The sequence below is a fragment of the Durio zibethinus genome, chromosome 2, assembly GCF_047325235.1.
Source record: "Durio zibethinus cultivar Kanyao isolate XHJ-2024 chromosome 2, ASM4732523v1, whole genome shotgun sequence".
NCBI lineage: Eukaryota > Viridiplantae > Streptophyta > Magnoliopsida > Malvales > Malvaceae > Durio > Durio zibethinus.
The window spans coordinates 2,297,776-2,323,528 of NC_143163.1; the positions used below are offsets into that span (position 1 = coordinate 2,297,776).

Consider the following 25,753-nt stretch of genomic DNA (forward strand, 5'->3'; position numbering starts at 1 on the left):
GTTGCCTATATTTAAAAGAGCAATTTATTTTTTCGAAGTTCTATTGCCTCTATTTAGATAAGCTTTGTTTATTTAAAAAAAATGAATATGTTGGGATAATCATATGCAGGGTGTCTACGTTTTTGCACAATTCTTGTTGCACAAAAAATACGTAAAGAGAGGTAGCTGTAAACATCCTAATTGGTCCAAGTCTAAGCCCATTAGGCCTCGTTCAATAGAGTGTGGACCTCAACCCATTAGGCCTAACTTAATGGGATTCAAGAAGTCAGGCCTAATTGTTTGTTTTTATTCTTATTCTGATTTTTATTTTATTTTTTATAATTGGATAATAGCTAAAAAAATATAAAAATAATAAAAAAAGAAGATTATGCCGTGTATGAGATGCTGGTAGAATCACAATTGGTTTTAATCTCATTAGGTTCAGGGATAAGGAGAAAATTCAATTAAAAGTGAGATTTATGATTGATCAGAAACTTTTCTGATCATAGGTTATAAATACCCATGCTGATCAGAGGCAGGAACACACAAAAACACAGATCATACACACGAAAAATACAGAAAACAAAAGCCAAAAAAGGTGTTTATGAGAGCAGAAACAATTTAAAAATTTTAAGAATTTTTTTTTGAATTTTTGGCAGATTTTTTTTTGGAAAATTTTTAGATTCCAACGAAAATTTTCAGGCCGGTTGAATTTTTCGTCAAGTTTTTTTACACCAGTTGAACTTTTTGGTAGGTTTCAAAATTCGATGAAGATTTCGACGAAATTTAAATTTTTCAATAATTGTCCGATGATCCAACCCAGATTCTGATGACATTCTTCAGAATCCGATGAAGGATTCAATCGAAGTTCATTAAGGTATAGAGAGAAAGAGAGAAAAGAAAGGGGAAAAAAGAGAGGGGGAAAAAGAATTCTGCTGAAAAAGCTAAGAATTAGCCTTATATACCCATTGAAAATGACGTCATTTTACATCTAAGTAAATCTCAAGATCCGCTCGTTTTCTAGCCGGTGACTCAACCGGCACGTCAACCCGCTTCTGTGACCCTCGTCCCAGCCTAATCTCGTCACTGAGCTGAGCCATGCCTTCTAGCCACTTTCTGTGTTTATAGCCGAGCCGATCCAGCCGCCAGCTTAGCTTTTTTTTTTTTTGTTTTTCTTTGGTATTTTTTTATTTATTTTATTTTATTTTTTAGTATTTTTCTTAGTTTTTTTTTTCTTGTTAGTAATTTTTTATGATTAAATTTAGGAAAAAATAAAAATAAAAAAATAATAAATTTTGAGAATAAATATTAATTATCCAATGATGAAATTTATTAAAATTTCAAATGATAAATTTTTATAAAATTTTTAGGTGAGAAATTTTATCTAAATTTATCCCAAATGATGAAATAATTTAGATAAAATTTCAATACAAGTAATTGTATTCTTTTCCAAATAAAATTTTGGTTGAAAATATGTGATAATTACTCAATGATGAGATTCTTAGAAATTTCAAATGATAAATTTTTAAGAAATCTCTAGGTGAGAAATTTTCTCTAAATTTGTCTCAAATTGTGGAATAATTTAGATAAATTTTCAATAAAAATATTTTTTATATTATTTTCTTTCCAAAAAAAATTAATTAAAAAGAATTTCTAAATAAGCCTAAATGGTGAAACAATTAGAAATTCAAAACAAGAAAATATTTTTAATTTGTCCAAAATAATAGAATAATTAGATATATTTTCAACAAAAAAATAAAACTAACAAAAATTCTGAACTTATTCTTTTAGTAACCCTTAATTAAACTTAGGAGCTCCTTAAGAGGATAGAATCCATAGGTGACCAATCACACATAGTTAAAAAAGATTGATAACGATTCCATTCATTTGTTAAGTCTAACTATAAATTTACGGATCTATATATAATGACAACAAATGTAATTTAAGAGTTAAATATTGTAATTGAAAAAAAAAGGACATAAAATTATTCTATGATGATCCTAATTAATGTTTTATTACTTTGAATATAAATTTAATTAGGAGTGATTTAATATAAATAATAATATAAAATAAATATAAATAATTTAACTTTTTAAAATAATTGAAATAAAATAAAATACAAGACACATGACGATTTTCAATATCATATACATGTCAATAATATAAACTATCCACATTTTAAAATTTTTTTTACAAAAAATTTTGACATTTATATATTTATATAAAATAAATGTCATTTTAAAAAAAATAAATGTATAAATTAACTGAATTAAAATTTGAATTCATAATAATTTTATTTTTAATTTCAATTGTTTTGAACTAGAATAACTTTTTTTACCAAAAAAAAATATTTGCATTTACTATCATTCAAGAAAATAATTGACGGAGATAAAATTTGATACAGATCATGGATAAGTTTCATTATTTTTTTATTGATCATGGATAAAATTGTGCACCTACTATACATTCAAATATTGAATTCAATGAATAATTATGGGATCATATTTTTCAAATTGTCATTTCAACAAAATAAGAGTGGGGAAGCGGAGACACAAATTCAAATGGGGTTGGGCTTTGACGGTGATCGATCGAGCAACTAGGGTTGGGCTGAGTTGTCCGGCTGCGTTCTTTTCGTCTTTCTTTTGAGTTTGACCACCGAAAAAACAGAAAAAAAAATTGCAAAAACCTAGCATGGACTATTAATTACATAGAAAAAATCCCCAAATCTCAAATTCAACGCTAGAATTCCAAATAAAATTGATAACTTATTCTGATTTATTGTTCAATGAGTTATGGTTGCATTAGAAACTCTTGATGTTTATGAGATTTATATATCACTGCTTAGAATCCAATTAAGAACACATTTTTTTAATATATGATAATTTTTAATAATTTTAATTATAAAAAAGCTACCGTTATAATTTTTTTAGTTTTTTTTTTTACAACCTTATTACTACTAAAACCCAAACTTCCTATGTGTCATAACCACAATTAAACCATCTATCATTTCTATTGAAAAAAAAAAACCATCTGTCATTTTTGATAAATACTAAATTATCTATCATTTAAGCTAAAGTTTCTTATATTTAGCAATTTAAAAAAAAAATTATAAATACATAATCAACTATTATGTTCATATATAATATATTACTGAATAATTAACTAACAAATTAAAATATAATTAAATAATTAAATTCATACACCATGTAACTTAATCCTAAAATCTCATGATTTAGAACCTCTTCATTGCTATTAAACCATGACTTCATTGAGTTGTACTTGGTGACTTAATTAAGGGCGAATAATGGTTTTTGATGAGGAGCCAATAATATATAGTTGAAATCAAACCTATATTGGTGATCATCTAATACTATTACCACAAAAGAAGGCATTTGGAGAATATTTTAAAGCATACATAGGGGTTGGTGCATCTTTTAAGTATATAAATACATTGATTAAACATTCAGGTAGGAAATCAGAATTGGAGTTAGCTGAGACAAGAATGATTGATCACAAAGACAGCTATTCACAGCTCAACGATTTGACAATTTGCATTTAGACTGCATCCGAATTGCTTTGAAATGTGCTCACCCACCTTATGCATTCTCTCAAACACTGTCACCCTTTTTTTTCTCTCTCAAAGAATGTTGTATCAGACTCTACTGATTCTTCAAAATTATCACGTAAACGAGTTGATCATTCCAGCTCAACAACAAGGGTTTTTTTGCATGAGAAAGTCGGTTGAGCGGTTGCCTATCTGATCTACGTTTATTAACAAAGCTTTGAATAAATTAATGAAGAATGGTAGAATTAAAAAGGAATTCTTGGGTTTGTTTCATTTTACAAGAAAACGAGTCTGTTTGACAAATGAGGTAAGGCTCAATGCAAATACATTATTGGCTCTTTTGACTTTTATATGAAATGGCACATGTATTGGATTAGAGATCATCGGACATTTTTGGTACTCTACCAATATGATCAACTACTAAGCATTTTTTTTTCCTTTTTCTAAGTTCTTTCAGTTGTAACTCAAAACCCTTTTTTAATTGTTCATTAGCCAACCTGGCATTGATGTGAAAGTTTCGATGGAAGATATATAAATGCCAGAGGTATTGGACGCGAAATATCACTCCATTGAAACAGAAACAGATTAAGAAAAAAGTATAGACAGTGAAAAATGGAAGGAAAAGCATCATCACCAAAGAGAGAATTCAAACAGTTAAGAGGCCGAAATCAGAAAGCTTTGAGAAGCAATTTGTTATTAGAAGCCATTGCACAGGTTAATAATGGAGATGTTGTCTCTCACATCAATGAGGATGGAGTTCTGAAGATGAAGATTGTAGTAAGGAAGCATGATTTGAAGCAAATGCTGGACATCATTAATGGTGGTAGGATTAATGCAAACCAATCACCATCTCTTTCTATTGAAGAACGTTTAAATCTTCTGCGAAGAAAATATCTTATGAGGTCCAATGCAATAAAGAAGAGTCAGCATTCTTGGAGTCCTGAGCTTCAAAGCATTCCTGAGGAATGATGATTTGATCCAAAACTCTGCATATTCCTGAACCTGTTGGTGTAAAACATGCATAACTTTAACATGAAGCTAAAAAATTTTACAAGAAAATGATGTAATTTTTTATTTTTTGAAATGTTTTAATGATTGTAAAACATTTTCTTGTACATTTGATTGACGTTCTTGTAGCTTATTTCCTTGGAACTTTGCAGTAACAGTGCTTTTTTTTTCTTTTTTTGTAATTTTCTACAAACTGCTAAAGATGTGCTTTAAAATCTAATTAAGCCTCATTAATGCTGCTTTTGGTTTGGACTTAAATCAAATTTAAGTGGACAGTATTAAAATTTTATGAGTTATAATAAAATTTTGAAAATATATAAATATTAATTATATGAGTGTATATAAAATAGAAAAAATTACAAGAACAAAATTAAAAATTTTTTTTTTGTAAAGTTAGAATTTCAAAATCTAAATAAGGCTTATTCCTATGATAAGTTAATCATATCATCTAAAATTGAATAGAAAAGGAATTTAAAAAAGACTAATATCATTAAAAATTTTCTTGGTCACGACAAAATTTGCTTCCACACGTACAATTAAATGCTCTAATAGGATGATTTTTGTCATCAAACTGGATACCATAGTCCTGCGATTAATTAAAAATAATTGTTAAGTAAAAGTACTATGCAATATTCTGTATTATAATAAAAATCAAAGAGAAAAAAATACTTTACCCAAGTCAATTCTTCCATAGGTTCAACATTTCTAGTCGTGAAAAAAGCAAGCTGTTTGTCATTCAGAAAGAGAAATATATATGAGCTTATAAACCACTTACTTGTTTTTAAGAAGTGCAAGATTGGTTAAAAAGGAAAAGTTAAGTTTAATTACTAAAATCACACATGATAATAGTGATGATCGGGAATCTCAATCTCCACAGGGATCTCCACCAAATTGGCATCAACGCACCTGTCACATGTATATGTCACGAAAATATTAGCCAAAGTCAAATGAATTAGAAATGTGGAAAGAAATGAAAATATGAATGAAATATATATATATATATATAAACCAGAAATGAATAGATATGAATGTATAAATTACCTATGATTGATAAATCTGGCACAATTTCCGTACTTTGTCGCATCCAGACAAAGAGCTTCTTCATCCTTCAAAACACGTTCGGAACCCCAATCTGCATCCAATAACACCGGATACGTATGCTCTTCCTTACCACTTCTCTTTTTATTTCGCAAATGTAGTTCTTGATTGGTTACAATCTCCCCAACGTACTCACAAACGAATGTTCCTTTCTTCAATGCATGGACAGATCGAAGCCCCCAACCCTTTCCTTCGGGGGTGCTAAACACCTAAATCACACAGCAAATTGCTAGTAAAAATAGGCATATTCTAATGATAAAATAACCGAGTCAAGAAATTAACCTGCAATGTAGCTGTTATGCCCCGTTGAACAACCCGATTTCCACATTTCTTGTTGCATCCGCACTTGTTCCAGCATTCCTTAATAAACTTTCTCATCAGGTGACCCTTGCATGACCTCTTTCTTTTGTACTTTTCTAATGTGTTGTTCTCCAATGGGCAATATTGACAATAATAAAAGTGGTGTTTTTTCGGTTTCTGTGACATAGTTATGGCTTCATCTAGAAACGTTTCTTTTACCAATCCTCCTGGTGTGTAAGCAAACTCCCCACGAGTTTCACCAGCGCATGCACAAGGGAGCTCTGATGACAGACAATCCCCAATACATTGTGAACAACAGTTCTCATCAGATATTCTAGCTAGTGAAAAAGTCACATAGGCATCTTTGAATGCTACGTTCTTAGAAATGTAAAAGAATTTTGGCAATTCCTTGGCACCATTGTCATTTAACAAGGGAATTTGCACATTTTCCTCACCACGGGTTATGTCTGACAGATGATTCCGATACTTCATAACAGCCTTCAATCTGCTTGAGTTTGAAGCCTTATTGATAATGACTTTTGTCTCCATTTCAGTTACAAAACAAAAATTCCTAGTGTGCCTGTCAATGCAGCCATTAACGTGACTTGGAACATCAAGAGTTACCACTTGGGAGATTTGGGTTTCTTTATCAAATGTATTTGAAGTCAGAGCAGATTCATTTGTATGGCTTGGCTGCATGCTAGAGCTGTCTTGGCAGGCATCTTTGGTGTTTACATTATCTTGTCCGCCAGAATTGTTATATGTACTGGAAATTTGTGTTACCCGTTCACTACCCCCTTTATTACCTCCTGCTATTTCCGAAAAGCATTTGCAAATATCTTCCATCAGCTTCATCACAGAGAAATCTGGATCTGTGATTCCATAGAATTTTCGGTATTTATTCTCTACTCTCTTTGTAACTGCTTTCAGATTTGGTCTGTCCAAATTGGCTTTTCTAGAAGAGTTGTATAGCAAGGAGATTTTGACGGCTCCATTGTCAGATGAAACAATATCAAACTGTGATGTTTCAGAATTATGAGAACATTCACCCCTCAAATCTAGAATTTTAGACTCCAAAATAGACCCCTCCAACTTACTATTAGTATTTTTTCCACTAGAAGAAACAAATCCACATAAAGTTTCTGGACAATCTGCAAAAGTAGCAGTTTTTCAAATGTATTGAATGGAACCAAGACAAGAACGTATCAAAAAGGAAGAGCACTAGGCCAAACTAATTAAAGGATCATCATGAAAACTATTGAAGTATTTACAAATACTACATACTGTAATTATCTTAACATGTATATGTAAATGACCAAATTCAAATACACCACTGAAACGAATGAAGAAAATGTCTTTGAAAATGTTCATGCTGAGTGATTGAAAGATATATATGGATCAGTGCTATTGAAATCAGTTACAAAATATAGCTGCCTAGCTATTTGGAAATAGAAGAATACCTTGATGGTTAACAGCAATAGGAGTCTCATTATCTGATGATATAGATTCAAGGAATGGCTGTCTCTGGTCCTTTTCATACAATGTGAGCTCATTCTTAGAAGAAACAATATCAGTTAAGAGTGCTCCCCTTTGTGCTAAATTCCTGGTTTCATTCCTTTTCATTGGAACCTCTTCTTGCTCATCATCAGATCTAAACCAGGACTCAATATTGTTCCTGAATTTTCCACTCTGATCATAAACCTGAATCTGAAGATCATCTGCTTCTTTTTCTTTATCCTTGGCTGTCCCAGAGTTAGATGTCTTTGGTCTTTTACAGGGATATGGTTGAACAGACTCCTCTTTTATCTCCCTCCATCCCCTTTTCGGTGGAATATCTGGTCCCTCATCATCATCAGAGCATAACTCAATAACCTGGTCCTTTACTTTTACATTTTGATCATAAACTTGAATCTGAAGATTGTTAAGTCCTTTTGCTTTACTACCGGAAGTCCCATAATTTCTTAAACCCAGGATATCTATCTCATCATCAGATTCAATCCTCTTCAATTTTGCATTCTGATCATAAACATGAAAATATTAAAACCTCATGTTTCAATGAAACTAATGATGAAATCAACAGCTAGTTTTATTTTAAAATTAATGAAATTAATCAAGGGATACCTTATCTTCCTGATCTTTTATATCCTCTTGTACATACTCGAAAACAACATAGTAATTATTATCCTCAATAAAATCCCATTTGTTATTGTAAACTTTCAAAAGTTGCTTTACCGCGTTCCTCACTGCTTTTGCTGGAGTGCCATACAAACTTTCCATTGCCGCACATGCTCGTGCCATTCTTTCTTCACTTGCTGCCATTCCTGATGAGTTTCTTCGATTTTACAGGCTCTAAAGAGGGGAAAATCAGATTACTGAAAAGCAAAAAATAATGATAAAAAAAAAAAACTGTTACGTCGTAGAACAAATAACAATAGGACTTGTTTATTTCGAATGACTGTGACTATAAAATTCATTTCCATCCGTAAAATCATTATGGAACACGTAAAAATATGTATATTTTACTTTATTAAGTGGAAGACTAACAAGAATATTGGAAGAAGAACTTACCGTCAAAACAGAAATGATGATCTTTGCCAATTTTTTATTTCCAAGCAAGGAACCCTAGAAGGATTTAGGGTTTTTTTTTCATTTTAGCCGAAGAGTTTTAGAAATTTCTGATGTAATTACCGTATTGATTAGATTCTTGTTTTCCCTTTGAACGATTGATTTGTCTTTGTTTCCGCATATAACACAAATAATTTTAGTTTGTTACAAATAAAAACATAAAAAATTAAACGGATTAAATAAAACTTATCGTGAACTGAGACTTCGAATTTAAATGTTATATTAATATTATATATATATATATATATACATATGTCTAAGTTTGGCCCAATTTAATAATTTGCGCATCAAATTTTATTTAAATCCATTTAAATTTATAATGTTACAATCTAAATCTTTCTAAATTATTTTTTTAAACAAATTAAAAAATAAAAGCATGTTATGTATTTATTTAATCTTATGTAATTATATTTTTTATTAAATTTTAAAACATGAATAATTCAACATAATTTATATGATTTACAATGCAATATTATATTTATTTATCTTTTGTAAAGTATAAATTGCATAATATATAAATATAAATATAATATATTATTATATTATTTAATTAAAAACTTTGGTTGTATAAATCGGGCTCAAACCTTGAATGAACCAAAACCCGACCCATTTTTTAAACGAAAACTCTTTTTTTTTTTTTTTGCACAAACTTTTTTTTTTAAGTTTTATATTTTTATCCAAATAATGAAAAACATAAATAAACATTAGATAATTAAATCCAATTATTACTAATATGCATTTTTAAATGTGTGTTATTAATATATATATATATATTTGAATTGTAATTATAAAATATAATAAGAAAATATTTAATTTATAAATAATTATTAATGAAGTTTTAGTTTTTACCTCTTTTAATTAATACTATAAAAACTCAATTTACGTAAAATTAAAAAAATTCATATTAAAAGAAAATCTTATATAAAAAAAAAGAAATGATAAATAAAAAACTTGCTAGTAATACACAAATTTGTAGTCTTCCACAATAAATTGCAATTTCTTTTTACTTTTGAAAAACGCTGCCGTTTTGATAATAAATTACTAACAAAATGATACGAAAATAAAGCCTCAATTATGCAAAAGCAAAATGCCGCTCTCTGTTTAAAAGGATTAACGGTCAGTGTATGCCGCCCGCCCAGAAGTCGAAAGAGAAAAGCCCTCGATTTCTATTGGATATGTTCTCTTGAAAACTGAAATCAACCTGAAAATGGCTGCAACACAACTAGCTCATAACTGCTTCCACAATTCCCAGGCAGCCAAAATCGTTTCCCGAAACCAATTTGAAACGAGGAAGACAAACCAAAACCCTCATGCTGTGACCAAGCCAAGATTTTCAAAACCAAAGGGCATACGTGGCAATCAATCTGAAACATCAGAAGCCTTGATTCGACCAAACAATCCGACCCTCACGCGTGCTCTCGGGGCTTTTATTGATTCTGGGTCGATGAAAAATGCAGTCTACTTGTTTGAAGAAATGAACCACTCAGAAACCTACACATGGACTCTCATGATTAAGGGGTTTGTCAATAATGGGTTGTTTGATGAGGCAATTTATTTTTCTCACAGAATGGAGTTCGAAGGAGTTAGAGCTGACAAATATACGTACCCCTTTGTGATCAAAGCCTGTGCAGGGTTATTGTGTTTGAAAGAAGGGGAAAAAGTTCATGCAAAATTGGTTAAGGTTGGGTTAGATTCAGATGTTTATATTTGCAACTCTCTTATTTCTATGTATATGAAACTTGGGTGTGTTGAATCGGGTAAGAAAATTTTCAAGGAGATGCCTGTGAGAGACTTGGTTTCTTGGAATTCTATGGTTTCTGGGTACCAATTAATTGGTGATGGCTTGAGTTCATTGTGTTTGTTGAGGCAAATGGTTTTGGAAGGAATAAGACCAGATGCGTTCAGTTTTATTAGTGGTCTCGGAGCTTGTTCAATTGAGGGTTGTGGAAGAAATGGGAAAGAGATTCATTGTCAGGTTATTAGAAGTGGGTTTGAAATCGATCTTATGGTTGAGACATCACTGATTGATATGTATGGGAAATGTGGTAATGTGGATTATGCGGAGAGGGTATTCACCAGGATTGTTCACAAAAACATTGTTGCTTGGAATGCTATGATTGCTGGGTATGTTTTTAATGGTTGTTTCTATGAGTCATTCTCTTGTGTTAAGAAGATGCAAGAGGTTGGTAAGTTGAGGCCAGATGCCATTACAATGATAAACTTACTTCCATCTTGTGCACATATGGGAGCACTCTTGATGGGTAAGTCTATTCATGCTAGTGCAATCAGAAAAGGGTTTCTCCCTCATCTAGTGTTGGAGACCGCTCTGGTTGACTTGTATGGAAGGTGTGGGAAGTTGAAATTGGCTGAACATGTCTTTGCAGGAATCAATGAGAAGAACTTGGCATCATGGAATGCAATGATGGCTGCTAATGTACAGAATGAACAGTACACAGAAGCCTTGGAACTTTTCCAGCTCATTTTGTATGAATCTTTTAAACCCGATGCAATAACAATTGCAAGTGTCCTACCAGCATATGCTGAATTAACCTCCTTGACTGAGGGTAGGCAAATCCATGCTTTTATTATAAAACTGGGGCTTAGTTCTAATACCATCATCTCGAATTCAATCACTTACTTGTATGCCAAGTGTGGAGATCTCCAGACTGCAAGGAGATGTTTTGATGGCATGTTTTGTAAAGATGTTGTCTCATGGAACGCAATCATTATGGCTTATGCCATTCATGGGTTTGGGGGAAGTTCCATTCAGTTGTTCCTTGAAATGATAGAAAATGGTATTGAGCCGAACAAGAGCACTTTTGTTTCCCTATTATCAGCTTGCAGCATTTCTGGCATGGTTGATGAAGGGTGGGAATACTTTAATTCAATGAAAAAAGACTATGGTATTGATCCAGGAATAGAGCACTTCGGTTGTATGCTTGATCTTATTGGTCGAACAAGGAACCTTGATCTAGCTAAACATTTTATTGAAGAAATGCCCCTTGTACCAACCGCCAGGATATGGGGTTCTCTACTAGCCGCAAGTAGAAAGAGCAATGACATAGAATTAGCAGAAGTTGCAGCCAAGCATGCTTTATCACTAGAGCATGATAATACAGGGTGTTACATCTTGCTTTCTAATATGTATGCTGAAGCTGGGAGGTGGGGAGATGTAGACAGGATCAAAAGTCTTATGATTAGGGAAGGCCTAGCAAAAACAACAGGATGTAGCACGATTGAGACAGACTATAAAATTCACAGATTTATTGATCTAGACGGGTCAAATGCTCAAATGAACATGATCAAGGATGTGATGGACGTCATCTTGAGAATGACTGGGGAAGAGCAAGATGTTTATGCTCGTAGCATTACCAAGTTGAGAAGAAAAGATTTGACAAGGAAAAGACCAAACTCACCCGAGAATCATAGTGTAAGATTGGCCATCTCTTTTGGATTGATCTCCACAAAGTTAGGGTCCCCTGTTGTTATTAGAAAAAGCATTAGAATTTGCGAGGATTGCCACAATGTTGCAAAGAAGATATCAAAGATTACTAAAAGAGAGATAGTAGTCGGAGACTGCAAGGTATTTCACCACTTTCAAGATGGAAATTGCTCTTGTGGAGATTATTGGTGATAGCTGCTGTTCTGTACCAATCTTAGCTAGAATTACAATTGTAAACAAACCTCCTATATCTATTGTACAAGACCTCCTATATGTATTGTACAAATGAACAGAGACATTGTATATATCAAAATGATAGCAATAAGATTTTACAATTTTTCTAGACTTTTCTTGCTACAAATCTACATTCCAAGACTTCATCAGTTCGTGTTGTAGCCTTGTTGGTGCCACTTAAATGTTGCCCTCCTAAAAAAAACAGTGTCACAGAGTTTGTCATCTTTGTCAACTCAGTTTCTCTAACAAATCGTATACTGACTTCTGGTAAATGTATCTTGAGAATTTCCTTTTCCACTTTTACCGACATGATTTGGTTGAAACATCCCACGTTCAGACTTTCTCATTACGAATTTCGTTTCACCTTCCCATTTGACTGACAGGTGTTAGAAAGACAGAACATTTAAAACATGAAAATCCGACAAAGAACTAATTAAATGCAAAAGTAAAGAAAAAAAGTGTTGATTACGCGTAGAAAGATGATTACATCCCCATTTTCCACCTACTCATTCACTTCCATCAATTACATTTGAAAAAAAACAGATTAGATATTAAAGAAACAATTTTGTTTACAGACAAACACCTAAGCTCCTCGAAGTTTTGGTGAACTTTCCTACCCTTTCGTGACGTGCAACATTTTGGATAACAAAAAGAACTGAAAATTAAAAGCTAATAAATCAAGTCAAGCACCTTTTGACTCTGTCCAAACATGCGTGTAGACAGGCATACTGTTCCTCGCACTTTGTTAAGAAAAGTTTGTCATTCTTGTGTTATGAAAATGTGCTAGTCATAGATGAATTGGTGGCATCGACTTAAATGTATTTGGGACAAAGCATTTAATCAAACATGTGAGACAACAAATCTTGGCCAACCATCAAACCTTCCTCCCCAACATGGTAAAGATTCTAAACTGGAGAATTCTAAGAGTGATATTTCAGATTATCCACCAAAAGAAACTTTGGGTTAATGAGCTATATAAACTCCCCATTCCACTTCATTTGTCAAGATTGCTGCATATGTAGTTCACCTGATCTATGTGCATGTAATTAAGAACAAAATTGATGCTTTTATAATGACAGATGGAATGTCAAAGAACATAATGAAACTCACCTAACCCATTTATAATAATATATGCTAAGAATGGTTTACTGCAAATTAATTAAATTACTTAATGTAACTTAAAAAAAAATAAGAAATCTAAAATTATATACTAATTAGCTGCACAAGAACATGACAACTTGAATCTCCTCCAATCAAGTAGGTTGAACTGTTGAATATTTGAACCTTGCAATACTTTTTTTTCTGTACTTGCACATGCAAAAAGCCAAAAAAAAATTTCTTTAATGAAAAACCCAAAAAAAGAAATCTATATTTACAAATTGAACCACTATCCACCGGTCAAACCACAACCTCCCCTGAGTTAGAGAAAAAAGAAACGAGTTGCCATCTCAGTTTCAGTCAACTTTGTCTTCATCATCGTCATAAAAATCATCATCAATCTCTTCTATCCTTTCCCAAACCGCCTCCTTGACGTTCCTCCAAACGAAATCATATAGCCACAAAAAGCACCCACATTCACCGCAACACCTTTCTTTAAGCCTCCCAAACAAACCCTTTTCTCCAACCTCCGGGGGACTCGACATGTGCAAATAAGCCAACGCAGCATGCTTAACAAGCGGATTTTTTATGGGAATTTCATGCCAACTCGAATTATGTGTTGGTGAAGTGATCGCTGGCGGTGATGTAGGCAACAAGTCTTTCAAACTCGTATAAGAAACTGACGTGGTCATCTCTTTGTCTGAAACCTGAGACGAACCGAAGCTGTTGTGTAAAAGAAAAGTTGGTGAATGAGAGTTTATCGAAGATAAAGCATGATCAAGATTTAGGTTGGCTTCTTTGTTTGTGTTTGTGTTTGTGTTTGTGTTTGGGTTTGAGTCTTCAATTATGAATCAGCATCCATGAATCAATAATGAAATAAAAGGATTTATTTTCTAATTGATATAATAATTGCTAATTACTATATTTGGAGGACTAAATTTTTTGGCTTAAGCTTTGTTGCTTGGTGGTTTAACTGGATGATTATATATATATAATACTTAATATTTAATACTATAGATTTAAGATTGAACAAATTCAAAGAAAAAACCAATGGTTTTTTTTTTCTTTTTTTTTTTTTTTTGGTGTGCAACTTTCTGTGAATGGCACAAAGTTTGTTTGTGAATTATCAGTAGAGAATGAAGGAAATTTCATATAAAAATAGATACGGTGATTCTTCATATAGTATAAAATATTAAAATTTATAAATTTATATTATATTTTATATAAAAATTATATATCATAATTTATATTAATATAATAATATAAAATATATTTTTATTTTATTAAATTTATATATAATAATTATTAAAATTTTAAATTATATTATATTTATATTTTATCATCGTATTTTATTTTAAATTATTTAATTAATCGAGTAAATTGAAAACGTTTGCCTTTGGTCATATAATTATGCGCTTAGAGGAAAATCAGAACATGTTGGAATTACAACTTGGTGCACTGTCACTGAACTGGCAATGGGTAGTTTCGGATTCTGCATTTGTTTGTTCTTCTTCATTTACTTTTTTTTTTTTTTGTTTTCTATTCAAAACCAGGCAGAATGAATTTCTAAATAAGTACCAAAGTCAAATCTGGAATTTTAAGCAAACTCAATATTATTAATCAACATAATTTTAAGCGATCAAAATCTTGCCATATAGGTTCAGATTCAGCATGAAGCAAAGCCAATATTAAGAGAAACATATTGATATTCCAATCTCAAATCAAGATTTTAGGGAATCTCTTCTTTCCTTATTTCCCGGTAGTTCTTAATCAGTGAGTCAAAAACTCAAAATTTATAGATAATAAAATTATTAATTTTGATAATGTTTTTCTACATAGACATCTCAAATATTAAAAATTAAAAAAAAATTAAAGAAAAAAATTTTAAATATCCTTAAAATTTTCTTTACAAATCTTCAAAAATTGAAAAATAAAAAAAATGAAAAAAGTACACACCCTTTAAAATTTTAAAATAAAAAAATTTTTAAAAATTTATTTTTATAAATAAAATTGATAAATCCTACGATTTTTTTTATATTTACTTAAAGTTAATACCCAAAAATAATATTGAATTCATCAATATTTTTCTTTTTTTTTTTTAATATATATAAGTATTAATTCAAAATTCTCATAGCGCGATAAAGAAAAACTTTAGAATCTTATCTAAGAGCGAAAAATAAATTTTAGAATCATATGTAAGATTTAAATTTTCTGAAGGAAGGCATTGGCTCCTCATGAATGAAAAACGTGTGTGATGTCAATTCGTGTTTATCCATTCTTGGAAGAGTTTATCTTGAAATTGGTAATATATATATATATATACTCCACCAAAGATTTCGAAGTGGATATTCATTAAAATGATAATTATCAAAAAGAAATTGACATTCAAGCAATAATAAGGAAGCAACCAAAAATTATTTGTTTTATCATTTTTTTTAAGTCTTCCAACTTGCAAGCATTTTTAGCAAAACCTTATCAGACAATATGAGCCCAATTTTTGTACCCAAAAAGTTACCACTAAAGCCCATTCTAAATCCACAGATGGAAGCAAGCAACAGTCCAGTAATTAGAGCTCTCAATTCAACAGGTTGTTATTGACTCATTTTAAGGAGAAACGTAGAAACAAACCGGTCATGGAATTCTTTGCTTTGTCCAAAACAAATCAGGAAAATGAAACAGGAATACGATGCATCCCATATTCTTGATCTTATAGTTTGTTTGACATCAGGAGAACCGTCAGATCAGATCGTTTCTTCAAAACCCAGACATGCTTTTGTTGAGATCTGGCCGGGCTTGTACTAGCTTCCCTTCGGTGACTTGTCTCTGGTGAAAATCGAGAAAGACACGTACAAAAGGAGAGGACAGGTGGTGGGCTAAATGTTTTTTTCACGTTTCTTTCATGCTGACACATTCACTGCTGCTTAGCTGGACTCTTATAAACTGCCCAGAAAAAACCCAATGCAGTTTCAACCCCTTCTTTTTTCATGGTTAGTTTCATTGTCTTGCGCTTTCTGATTTCATAATTCTTGGACTTCTGGGTTCTTTGATATATAAAGGTAACCTTTTTTTTGTTATTTTCATAATTTCAAGGGTGGTTTTGGGCTTTCCTGATTAATTCAATCTTGTGGGTGCGAGTGGAATTTTTATTTGGTTTATGAAATTCGGAATTTCTTAAATGACATTGGTTTAATATGGGATTTTTATGTCAGAAATGGGATTGTGGAAAGCACTTTACATTTGATATTTTGAGTTGTGTTATATTCAAGGATAATTTTGTGTTGAAATCTTTGCTTAATTAGTTGGAAACATGCCTGCTTGGAACAGACATGGTCTTTTACTTTATGAATGTAGGCATATTATTCTTATGTTAAAACTGTTTGTTGCTTCCATTGTTTATTACTTGTGTTTGTCTTGAATTATGTAACACGATTAGATGCGATTTCTTAGATTTTTTTTTAATGCCATCATTGTAATTCTATCATTATCTGAACCAATAAGTACCACATTTTCGCAGACCATGTGTTTAGATTTGAATGTTGCTTGCAGAAACAGAGAAACTTATTAACCAGGCAAACCCAGGCTGAGATGGTGGAGCCAATCACCGTTGAGTATGTGGAATTGGGAGAGCTTTCTTCCCCCAAGATAGATAAGTATCAAAAGGTTTCTATTATACCTCTTGTGTTCTTGATCTTCTATGAGGTCTCTGGGGGGCCTTTTGGTGTTGAAGATAGTGTCCAGGCAGCTGGTCCCCTTTTAGCTCTTCTTGGATTTTTGCTGGTTCCGTTCATATGGAGTATCCCAGAGGCGTTAATAACAGCAGAATTAGGTACAATGTTCCCCGAGAATGGCGGTTATGTTGTCTGGGTGTCATCAGCTTTGGGCCCTTATTGGGGTTTCCAACAAGGCTGGATGAAATGGTTGAGTGGGGTTATTGATAATGCTTTGTACCCAGTTTTATTTCTGGATTACCTGAAATCAGCTATCCCAGTTTTGGAAGGAGGTCTGCCAAGGACAATAGCAGTGTTGGTTTTGACCCTAGCTCTCACTTATATGAGCTACAGAGGTTTAACCATAGTGGGTTGGGTTGCCATATTACTGGGGGTGTTTTCACTTCTCCCTTTTATTTTTATGGGAATTGTGGCAATTCCCAAACTGAAGCCTTCAAGGTGGCTTGTGGCAGACCTTGGATATATAGACTGGGGTTTATACTTAAATACTCTCTTTTGGAATCTAAATTATTGGGACTCTGTTAGCACTCTTGCAGGAGAGGTAGAAAATCCAAGTAAAACTCTTCCAAAAGCTCTATTTTATGCTGTTATCTTAGTTGTTTTTGGATACTTTTTCCCCCTTTTGATTGGTACTGGGGCTATTCCACTTGATCGCCAGCTATGGACTGATGGATATTTCTCAGATATTGCTAAAATGCTTGGAGGTGTCTGGCTGCTAACATGGATTCAAGCAGCAGCTGCTCTATCAAACATGGGAATGTTTCTTGCTGAGATGAGTAGCGATTCCTTCCAGCTTGAGGGAATGGCATCTCGAGGAATGCTTCCTGAGCTCTTTGCTAAGAGGTCTCGCTATGGAACCCCTCTGGTTGGGATTTTATTCTCTGCATCTGGTGTTTTACTACTGTCATGGTTGAGCTTTCAAGAAATAGTAGCAGCAGAAAACTTCTTATACTGTTTCGGAATGATCATGGAGTTTATAGCATTTGTGAAGCTAAGGATAGACCATCCAGCAGAATCAAGGCCATTCAAGATACCTGTTGGCACAGCTGGAGCAATTCTAATGTGTATCCCCCCAACCCTATTAATTCTTGTGGTTTTAGCTTTTGCTTCTCTCAAAGTAATGGTGATTAGCATGGCAGCTGCAATAGTCGGGCTTGTTCTTGAGCCTTGTTTAAGATATTCAGAGAAGAAAAGATGGTTCAAATTCTCCATGAATGCTGACCTCCATGATTTTCATTCCCCCTATCAGTAGCGTAATGAAACATCATTATGAAATTGCAATTTCCTTTTTTCCATTTTCCATTACGTCTGAAATGTGAACGTAACTCTGAGCATTCATGTCTTCTATATGCATTGAATTCTTTTAGATGCTTATCAAGCTATGGGAGCTAGTCATGCTTAATTTACTGCCGCATAGCTGCTGTTACCTTTGGCATGAATTAAAATGGAATGGTAAGCTTGAGAGTTTGATTTTGCTCACCATGAAAGAAGTTAAAAAAGCATTCATCAAAGGCTAAAATCCTTTTCTTCCTATGGTTGGTGATTGCCGGCCAGCTTAAACCTTTGCCTCTTCATAAATTTGAGGGAAGAGGAAAGCCACCAATCCAGTCTTTTGAGCATGAAATACATTCACTTATTACTGAATCTAATCCAAAGCCAATTTGCAGAGTGTTTCAAAATCGGGATGAAATATACCACTTATATTATTTCAGTATGCTAAATAAAAGGGGAATTTTTGGACTGTAAATTTCGACTGACAAAGTATGACTGGATGGTTCAGAGACGCATGTACTTATAGGATAATTATGAGTACGGCAGAGAAATTTTAACGAGTTGAATGCAAAAACATGTTGTATTCAAATATGATTGGGAAACTTTACTTTTCCAATTATTAGGATGGATTTCACACAAACCAATTAAGGTCTGGTTTCCTAATGAAAGCCCACTCAAATGCCCCAAAAACTAACTAGGCTTTGAATAATCCATAGTGGAAAAGATGCTATAACACTATCGCCTGCACGGTTTGGCAGGGACAAACAAACCCTGAAGGTATTTATCCATGTATGGCTTTCATTCCTCTCCGGCCCTAAATGCAAAAATAAAATAAAAATAAAAATCTACATTTAAACAGAAAGGTTTAAGAAAGTGATGGCAACAACATAATAGCACACAGAGGCAGAGGCACAGGAGCAACCACACCTCCAACGCTTCTGACATATTTAACACAGATTATGTGACAAATGTGGAGGTGAGACAATGAAAAAAGTTGAAACAGGTGGGACAAATGTAGAGGTGAGACAATAAAAAACTCTTAATTTACAGTTTGTTCCTTATAATGCCTTAAGACTTACCAACATCAAAAACAATCATTACATTAATACATGTAAATTGGCCCACTGACAATCACCAGGAATGCATTGCTATTCATAAGTGATAAAAGCACCTAGAACAATTGAAACAGGTTTTAAATATCCTAGAATATGAAGGATACCGCATCAGGGAAACTTTGTATATAAGCTACAGGCATGAAGAAGAGAAGACAGTAACTAGGAAAAAAAATTAAGTAGAACTTGTTGACAACTTCTACCTGGTACGATTTGAAGGCGATCCCTTAGTGAGATCAAGAACCTTGTTTTACCAACAAAGGTTGTTTACATGTAGGGAAATCTAGTTCTAGTGGGAGAAGGAATCATCTAGTTGATCTCACTAGAAAAAATAGGGAACGAATATTAGATCTCCCCTTGTGATTTTATGCCATGCTAGCATCATGTAACTAATGTTGAATGTTTTAAAATAGCTTTGGCAGTAAATTACCACATGGTTCCATAGATTTAATTGACTTCTCCAAAATTTAATGGCTTAAACCATGTAAAAGCATTACAAAACCAAGATTTTATATTGAATAAAGACAAAGGAAGCTTATCAACAATAATATGAGAAATTCCAATCAATGATGGCAGAAATTAGAAAATTACACATGGTATACCTTTGATAATGCATCTATAGCACCATCCATGTGCTTTAGGTCATTGATACAAAAAATTAATTTTTTCTTAGGGTAACTTGGGGAATAAGTTAACATAATCAAAGGGAAGGAAGATTTTTTATTATTTTGGATAATTTGGTAAATAAGTTAGTATAATCACCGCAGAGATTTCAGTTTGGATTTGCAAATCAACGTTGAATTCTGATTATTGCTTTTGCGACTGCTTATGTCACGGGTCGAGACTCAAGCTCTGAACTCGTGCGGCTCTGGGACCCGAGCATTCACCCTTCCGACGTTTCAGATCAGCCTTCCACCACGGTTCACACCCTTGTGAGGTATAGTCCGCTCTAGCTCCCCTGACCTCACGGTTTTGTCCTACAAAAGGTGCCTTACAAGACGGAGATAGTATGAACCCTTTTATACCCCAATGATCCTCCTATTATGTTCGATGTGGGATTTAGGACTCCCCTTTAGGTCCGTGACATTCTCCCGCACCCAACCTCGTGACACCCTCGTCACGGAGGCTGGCCACCTTGCCTACCTCCCTCGAGGTGCTTGGCGTGGATCGAACGGTTTAGGGCTGGCTCTGATACCACTTGTCACGGGTTGAGACTCAAGCTCCGAACCCGCGCAGCTCCGAAACCCGGACATTCACCCTTCCGACGTCTCAGATCAACCTTCTGTCACGGTTCACACCCTTGTGAGGTATTGTCCACTACCTTACAAGGCGAAGATAATGTGAACCCTTTTATATCTCAGTGACCCTCCTAAGTGACCCTCCTATTATATTTGATGTGAGATTCAAAATTCTTCCTTAAATCCGTGACACTTAGATATGATTGGAATGGCCCACAACATAAACATAATAAATACTTAAAAACGCCACTTAGGAATCAGTCGGCAGTGCCCAACATAAAAACCAAAAGAACCTCAAAGAGATACAGATTTGGCTGCAGCTACCATTACAAATGAACAATCAACCCGTAGCTTTCAGATTATCATTTTATCTAAACGAAAATGAGCTAAAGGGAGGGCTTATTTAAAGACTTTTCCTACCCCTTGTCTTAACTGTTGTACCGATGTGGGATTAATATGGAAACAAATTTTCTATTCTTTTAAATTTTTAGGTTTAAAGTTACTACTCAATTTTAAGTATGTAAAAAGGTATTTTATAATAATATTTTTAAAATATTAAAAATTATTTTTAATTTATTTGATGTGTAATTTTTAATGATATAAAATTTATAAAACTATTTGTAAATTGATAAAATATATTAAAACTTAAAGTAATGTCTTAAATAAATTATAATCAAACTTTTTTATCAAATTTGTTTACAAAATTAAATAAATTTGTGTGAACATAGAAAGAATTAAATCTATTTGTGCTCTTATTTAATTCATTTATTAAATAAATATTAAAATATTATTTAAAATTATTTATTAAACCTAAATAAACAAACATAAATAAACAAAAAAAAAAAAAAAAAAATCACCAACGATTTGTAAAAATTTATATTAATCTACAACTCTTAATTCCTAACCCACAAGTTCTTACTGGAATTGTGAGGTAGCCCAATCTCCATATCATGTATGCAAATAACGAGCATCTACCAAAATGGGCAAGGAACGAAAGGAGTGTGCCATCGTCTTTTGTCAAAGCTATTTTTTGGAAGGGCACTGTAGGCCGCATTCACGTACACACGTATTAGACTTAGCGTTTGATAAGATTAATTTTGATATATTAAAAATAATAATAATAATAAAATTAATTATTATAACGATAATATTAATATATATTTGGATATAAATATAATGATAACAATGAAATAAAGTATAATAAAAATAAAAATTTATTGTTAAAGATATTAAATTAAACTTATATTAATAAATTTTATAATATATTTGATATTTATAAATTTAATAAATAATTAAAATTTAATAAAATTATTTTTTTATCAAATCATAAATTTATTAAAAATAATATATTTGTCCTTAAATAAAATATATATATATATATGTAACTGTAAAGATATATTTGTCTATTATTATAATTTTAAGGGTAAAATGAAAAAAGTTGGGATAATATTGAAAACAAGAGCCGAAGTGAGAAAAAAACTTTCATTGAAGGGAGCAGTATTCGGTGTGAAAATGGGTTCCAGTATGAATTTTTTGCATCAATCGCACCACAGCTTGTCATCCAAATGTTTTGCTACAACACGATTGCACAAAAAACCATGATAATTGTGTTGAAACGTGACCCCAATGACTTCCAAATCCACCCTTAGATTCAAGCCCTTCACCTGATCCACATTCAATAATTTTATCAGGTAATTAAGCATACCAAATCATCAAATCATTATAATTAATAGTTCTTTTTTTTTTTTTAAATTTCAATCTGTTATATTTCTTAATTAATAGTTCTTTTTTCCTTTTTAATTTCAATCTATTATATTTTTTTATATTTTTTTTTTGTAAGAAAAAAATCTAAAGTTAAATAGATTTCTTAAACTCTCAAGTTAAAACAAGATGTGTTGTACCTGACAGATTAAAACAGATGATTATAAGTCATGTATTCGAAATGACCCCAACAAGTAACCACCAATAAGATTCAAACTCAAGACCTTTTCATCGAGAAAAACAACTTTAATCTATTGAATCAATCACTTGTTGGTGATATTTCTTAATTTTTTGTCATTAGATAATGAACCAATAAACAGAATATCTTCAAAGAAAATTTATATATTTATAGGTTGTATTTTATTGTTATAAAAGGAAAATAAAAGGAAATACCAATTTCAATAATCAAGTATGATTTGAAACATGTGTACTTAAGCATCAATTGACAAAAAAAGAAAAAAACTATACGGTAGTTAATTTAAATGTATAAAATGTATCATGAAGATTAGATCTGAACATCTGGCTAAATAACTTATGTATATGATTGGATTTAAAATTTATGTTGTCTGGAGTGGTTGTCATTGATTTAACTGGCTTTATAGCATTGAAACTAGTTGCCAGAAATTCACTTAGAAATAGATATTGGAATGGAGGTCGATAAAAGAAAAACACGTGCTGATCATAGAAGTTTGGAGTTTAAAGAGTTTTAACAGTTATACAAATTCCAATGCCAAATCCTTGGCACTAAAAAGATACGCATAACAATTAACCATATAACAATTGAACTACTTAAATTTTTTATAATAGATGAATTTAGCATAATGTTTGAAACATGAAGCCATTGGAACATTTTTCTACAATGCAATTATCCAGGCTGTAATCTATTGGTTCTAGTGCCAAATCATTAGACCAAATCAGATGGTATAAAAGTGAACATTGAATCAGGGAAAGGAATCCCAGAGAGCCCCTAGGAATGGCTGTGCTCCCATCGAAGCCCTATGGTCATGTGGATCAAAACCTTTGCAGGGATTTCCAAATGTAGCTGAAATATGATTGCCAATCGCTAATGAACATAAACACTAACCCTCCCTTATTCACAAATGAAAATAAAATGAGAACACATGGATCGTGTTTCAGGTAATACCTTTACAGAAATATTTGGGAGGATCATATGCCACTGATGATGCATTTTCGAATCTGTTGAATTATCATTTTTGTTGTTTCTCGGCAGCCTGTTCAGAATTCAAATTACATGTATATCAGAAACACTAATACTAATCCTTCGCAGATGCAATTGATCAGAAGCTCATCTTGATCAGGTGCAACAGCTACATCACCCAATTGCTATCCATAAAAGATTTTAAAAGGTCTATAATGCATAGCTTTCTTTCCCATATATGCTAATACTTACGGTGGAAAAAATAGACTTGGTGAAAATAGATTTAATTGCTAATGCCTATTTCAAACTCCATTCAGGACTCCACAACTGAAGATGCGACTAACAAAAGTAAACAGTCAAGGGAAACAAACTACACCAAGAATGGAAGAAAATTAAAAAGAAACTGAGATCAGTGAGCAATGAATTTCAGGAGAATATAAGCATGTGGAAATTCTTCATTTCTAGGAATTCATGTTATTAGTTTGTTTCTCTCACAACACTATTTACATCAGCTGTCCTTAAAATTCTCCATGATGATATTTCAGTTACTATGGAATCCTTTATTAGTTGCCCAACAGATAAATGATACATTAAAGTCTCATAAGAAGTTGCTAAATCCAGATCTCTTAGCAGATAAAACTAAATATAGAAAGTGCACCAGAACAGCAAGAGCACCCATCCTCACTCAACAATGGCAAGCATCAAGTTACAGATTCAACATTTAGTTAAATAAATGCTCTAAAGGAACATCTCTAGTCATCAGACTTAACATTTTGTCCACGTAATCTGTTATACGATATATGCATGTGAACCAAAAGTATAAACTATTATTTGATAAGAGGAAAATGAATTGCCGTATTAAGAAATCAATCTCTAATCTCCTAAAAACACAGAACGAATATATGGCAGCAAGGCCATACCTTTTTCAGTTTCAGCAAAACAGCATCTTCAAAAGCTTGGTAACCAGCCCCGACCAAATTACTGCATCGATCAGTTTCCTCGGCCTTCTGGGGACCTGGAAACTCTGCGGCAAAGGCTGGTTTGAGAGGCACAGCTAGCAATGGATTGGATAGATTCCCACTAACACTCCCTGTAGCAGCAACCTGCAAAGGAGAAAAAAAAAAGAAGTTTAAGAAAATAAAACAAAAGAAAAGATAAATTCACACAAAAGAACATAACCTACAGCTGCTTCTTTAGTAGCCATGACAACAAGAGCAGACCCTTTTTTCTTGGAACTTTTGACTACGATGTCCTCAACTTCCCCAAACTTGGAAAACAATTCCCTTAACTTCTCTGCCGTATAATCCTCCCCAATTTTCTCCCAAGAAACCTTCAAAACCTTCTCTTTATCCAACCCCACACCGCCCCCGCCTCCATTATTCCCTTCTCTCCCCACCTTGTCTTGATCCAAGCCCGAACCCGAGCCTGTCCCCGTACGCGCTCCTTTATTCGCGTGCATTGCACGTATCCTCGCAATTTCCTCCTTCAATTTCCTTGCAATTCTCTCCTCTTCCTCTCTAGCCTTCACACTTGGATCCGGAGCAAACGAGGCACGCTCTCTATCTTCCAAATCCGACATCATTTTCCGCCGTTTCGAATCTTGCTGAGCAAAACGGCGTTGCTGGTCACGTTTCACGCGGAGGAGATCATCGAAGAGCTTTCGGGCTTTTTCGTCGACGAGAATTTCGTAGGAAGTTTTGAGCTTTATGAAGTTTTCATGAGCGTTTGGATCGTCTTTGCGTTTATCAGGGTGAAGATCGCGGGCTTTTTCTCTGTAAGCTTTGGTGATTTCTTTTGGGGTTAAATTGGCTCCTTCCTCGCCGGAAGGTAAGCCCAGTACGCTATAATGATCAACGTCCATGGCTGATTCTAATTCAAGAGAAACCAATCAGCAATTTAAGGGAATTGAGAAAATTTGAAGAGAATTTAACTGAATTATCAATGAATTAAGGTCGGTTAAGGGTTTAGGGTTAGGGATTGCAGTTCCTGAAAGGACTTTTAAAGTTCTATTTTTTATTATTTTTTTAGTCGAAGAAAATAGGGGTTGTACTGAAATGGGGCTAGTCATGGGCCCAAGATTTGAGCCATTTGAGGCTTTTACGTTAACCCAATTTAAATTGAACTCATAAAGCTC

The 25,753-nt window shown here is 32.9% G+C and overlaps 5 protein-coding genes across 10 annotated transcripts; 2 read left to right on the plus strand and 3 right to left on the minus strand.

The window, feature by feature from the left end:
- Positions 1–891: 891 nt before the first annotated feature.
- Positions 892–12,307, minus strand: LOC111308006 (putative inactive histone-lysine N-methyltransferase SUVR2). Its single transcript, XM_089751166.1, is given in 10 exon segments — positions 892–1,200; positions 5,058–5,138; positions 5,227–5,277; positions 5,392–5,458; positions 5,594–5,859; positions 5,933–7,101; positions 7,411–7,966; positions 8,072–8,299; positions 11,992–12,054; positions 12,168–12,307. Coding segments are annotated over 8 exon segments (2,487 nt in total). The 5' UTR covers positions 8,270–8,299; positions 11,992–12,054; positions 12,168–12,307; the 3' UTR covers positions 892–1,101.
- LOC111308725 (Tetratricopeptide repeat (TPR)-like superfamily protein) lies at positions 9,595–14,258 on the plus strand. Its single transcript, XM_022907269.2, has one exon. It carries the CDS (start codon positions 9,783–9,785, stop codon positions 12,207–12,209), a length of 2,427 nt encoding a protein of 808 aa, XP_022763004.2. The 5' UTR covers positions 9,595–9,782; the 3' UTR covers positions 12,210–14,258.
- Positions 13,483–14,200, minus strand: LOC149519873 (uncharacterized; the record flags this gene model as incomplete). Its single annotated transcript, XM_089745161.1, has 1 exon — positions 13,483–14,200. A coding segment is annotated over one exon (495 nt), but the record flags the coding sequence as incomplete, so codon positions are not given.
- Positions 14,259–15,783: 1,525 nt separating the features above from the next.
- Positions 15,784–18,449, plus strand: LOC111308726 (putative polyamine transporter At1g31830). 4 transcript variants are annotated; one of them, XM_022907273.2, is made up of 2 exons: positions 15,784–16,336; positions 16,896–18,449. In XM_022907273.2, the coding sequence occupies exons 1-2, from the start codon at positions 16,334–16,336 to the stop codon at positions 18,327–18,329; spliced, it is 1,437 nt and encodes a 478-aa protein (XP_022763008.1). In that variant the 5' UTR covers positions 15,784–16,333; the 3' UTR covers positions 18,330–18,449. The 4 variants fall into 4 exon arrangements, with proteins under 4 accessions (XP_022763008.1, XP_022763006.1, XP_022763010.1 ...); XM_022907271.2 differs by having other exon boundaries at positions 15,785–16,336; positions 16,864–18,449; XM_022907275.2 differs by having other exon boundaries at positions 16,277–16,405.
- A 3,718-nt stretch (positions 18,450–22,167) lies between these two features.
- Positions 22,168–25,637, minus strand: LOC111308729 (uncharacterized). 3 transcript variants are annotated; one of them, XR_016328583.1, is made up of 4 exons: positions 24,803–25,627; positions 24,540–24,722; positions 23,605–23,692; positions 22,168–22,363 (listed from the first exon to the last, which is right to left on the minus strand). XR_016328583.1 is itself a non-coding variant. In XM_089745197.1 (3 exons), the coding sequence occupies exons 1-3, from the start codon at positions 25,478–25,480 to the stop codon at positions 23,669–23,671; spliced, it is 885 nt and encodes a 294-aa protein (XP_089601323.1). In that variant the 5' UTR covers positions 25,481–25,627; the 3' UTR covers positions 23,235–23,668. The 3 variants fall into 3 exon arrangements, 1 of the variants encoding a protein (XP_089601323.1); XR_016328582.1 differs by lacking the exon at positions 22,168–22,363 and adding an exon at positions 23,235–23,502 and having other exon boundaries at positions 24,803–25,637; XM_089745197.1 differs by lacking the exon at positions 22,168–22,363 and having other exon boundaries at positions 23,235–23,692.
- Between the last annotated feature and the right edge of the window lie 116 nt (positions 25,638–25,753).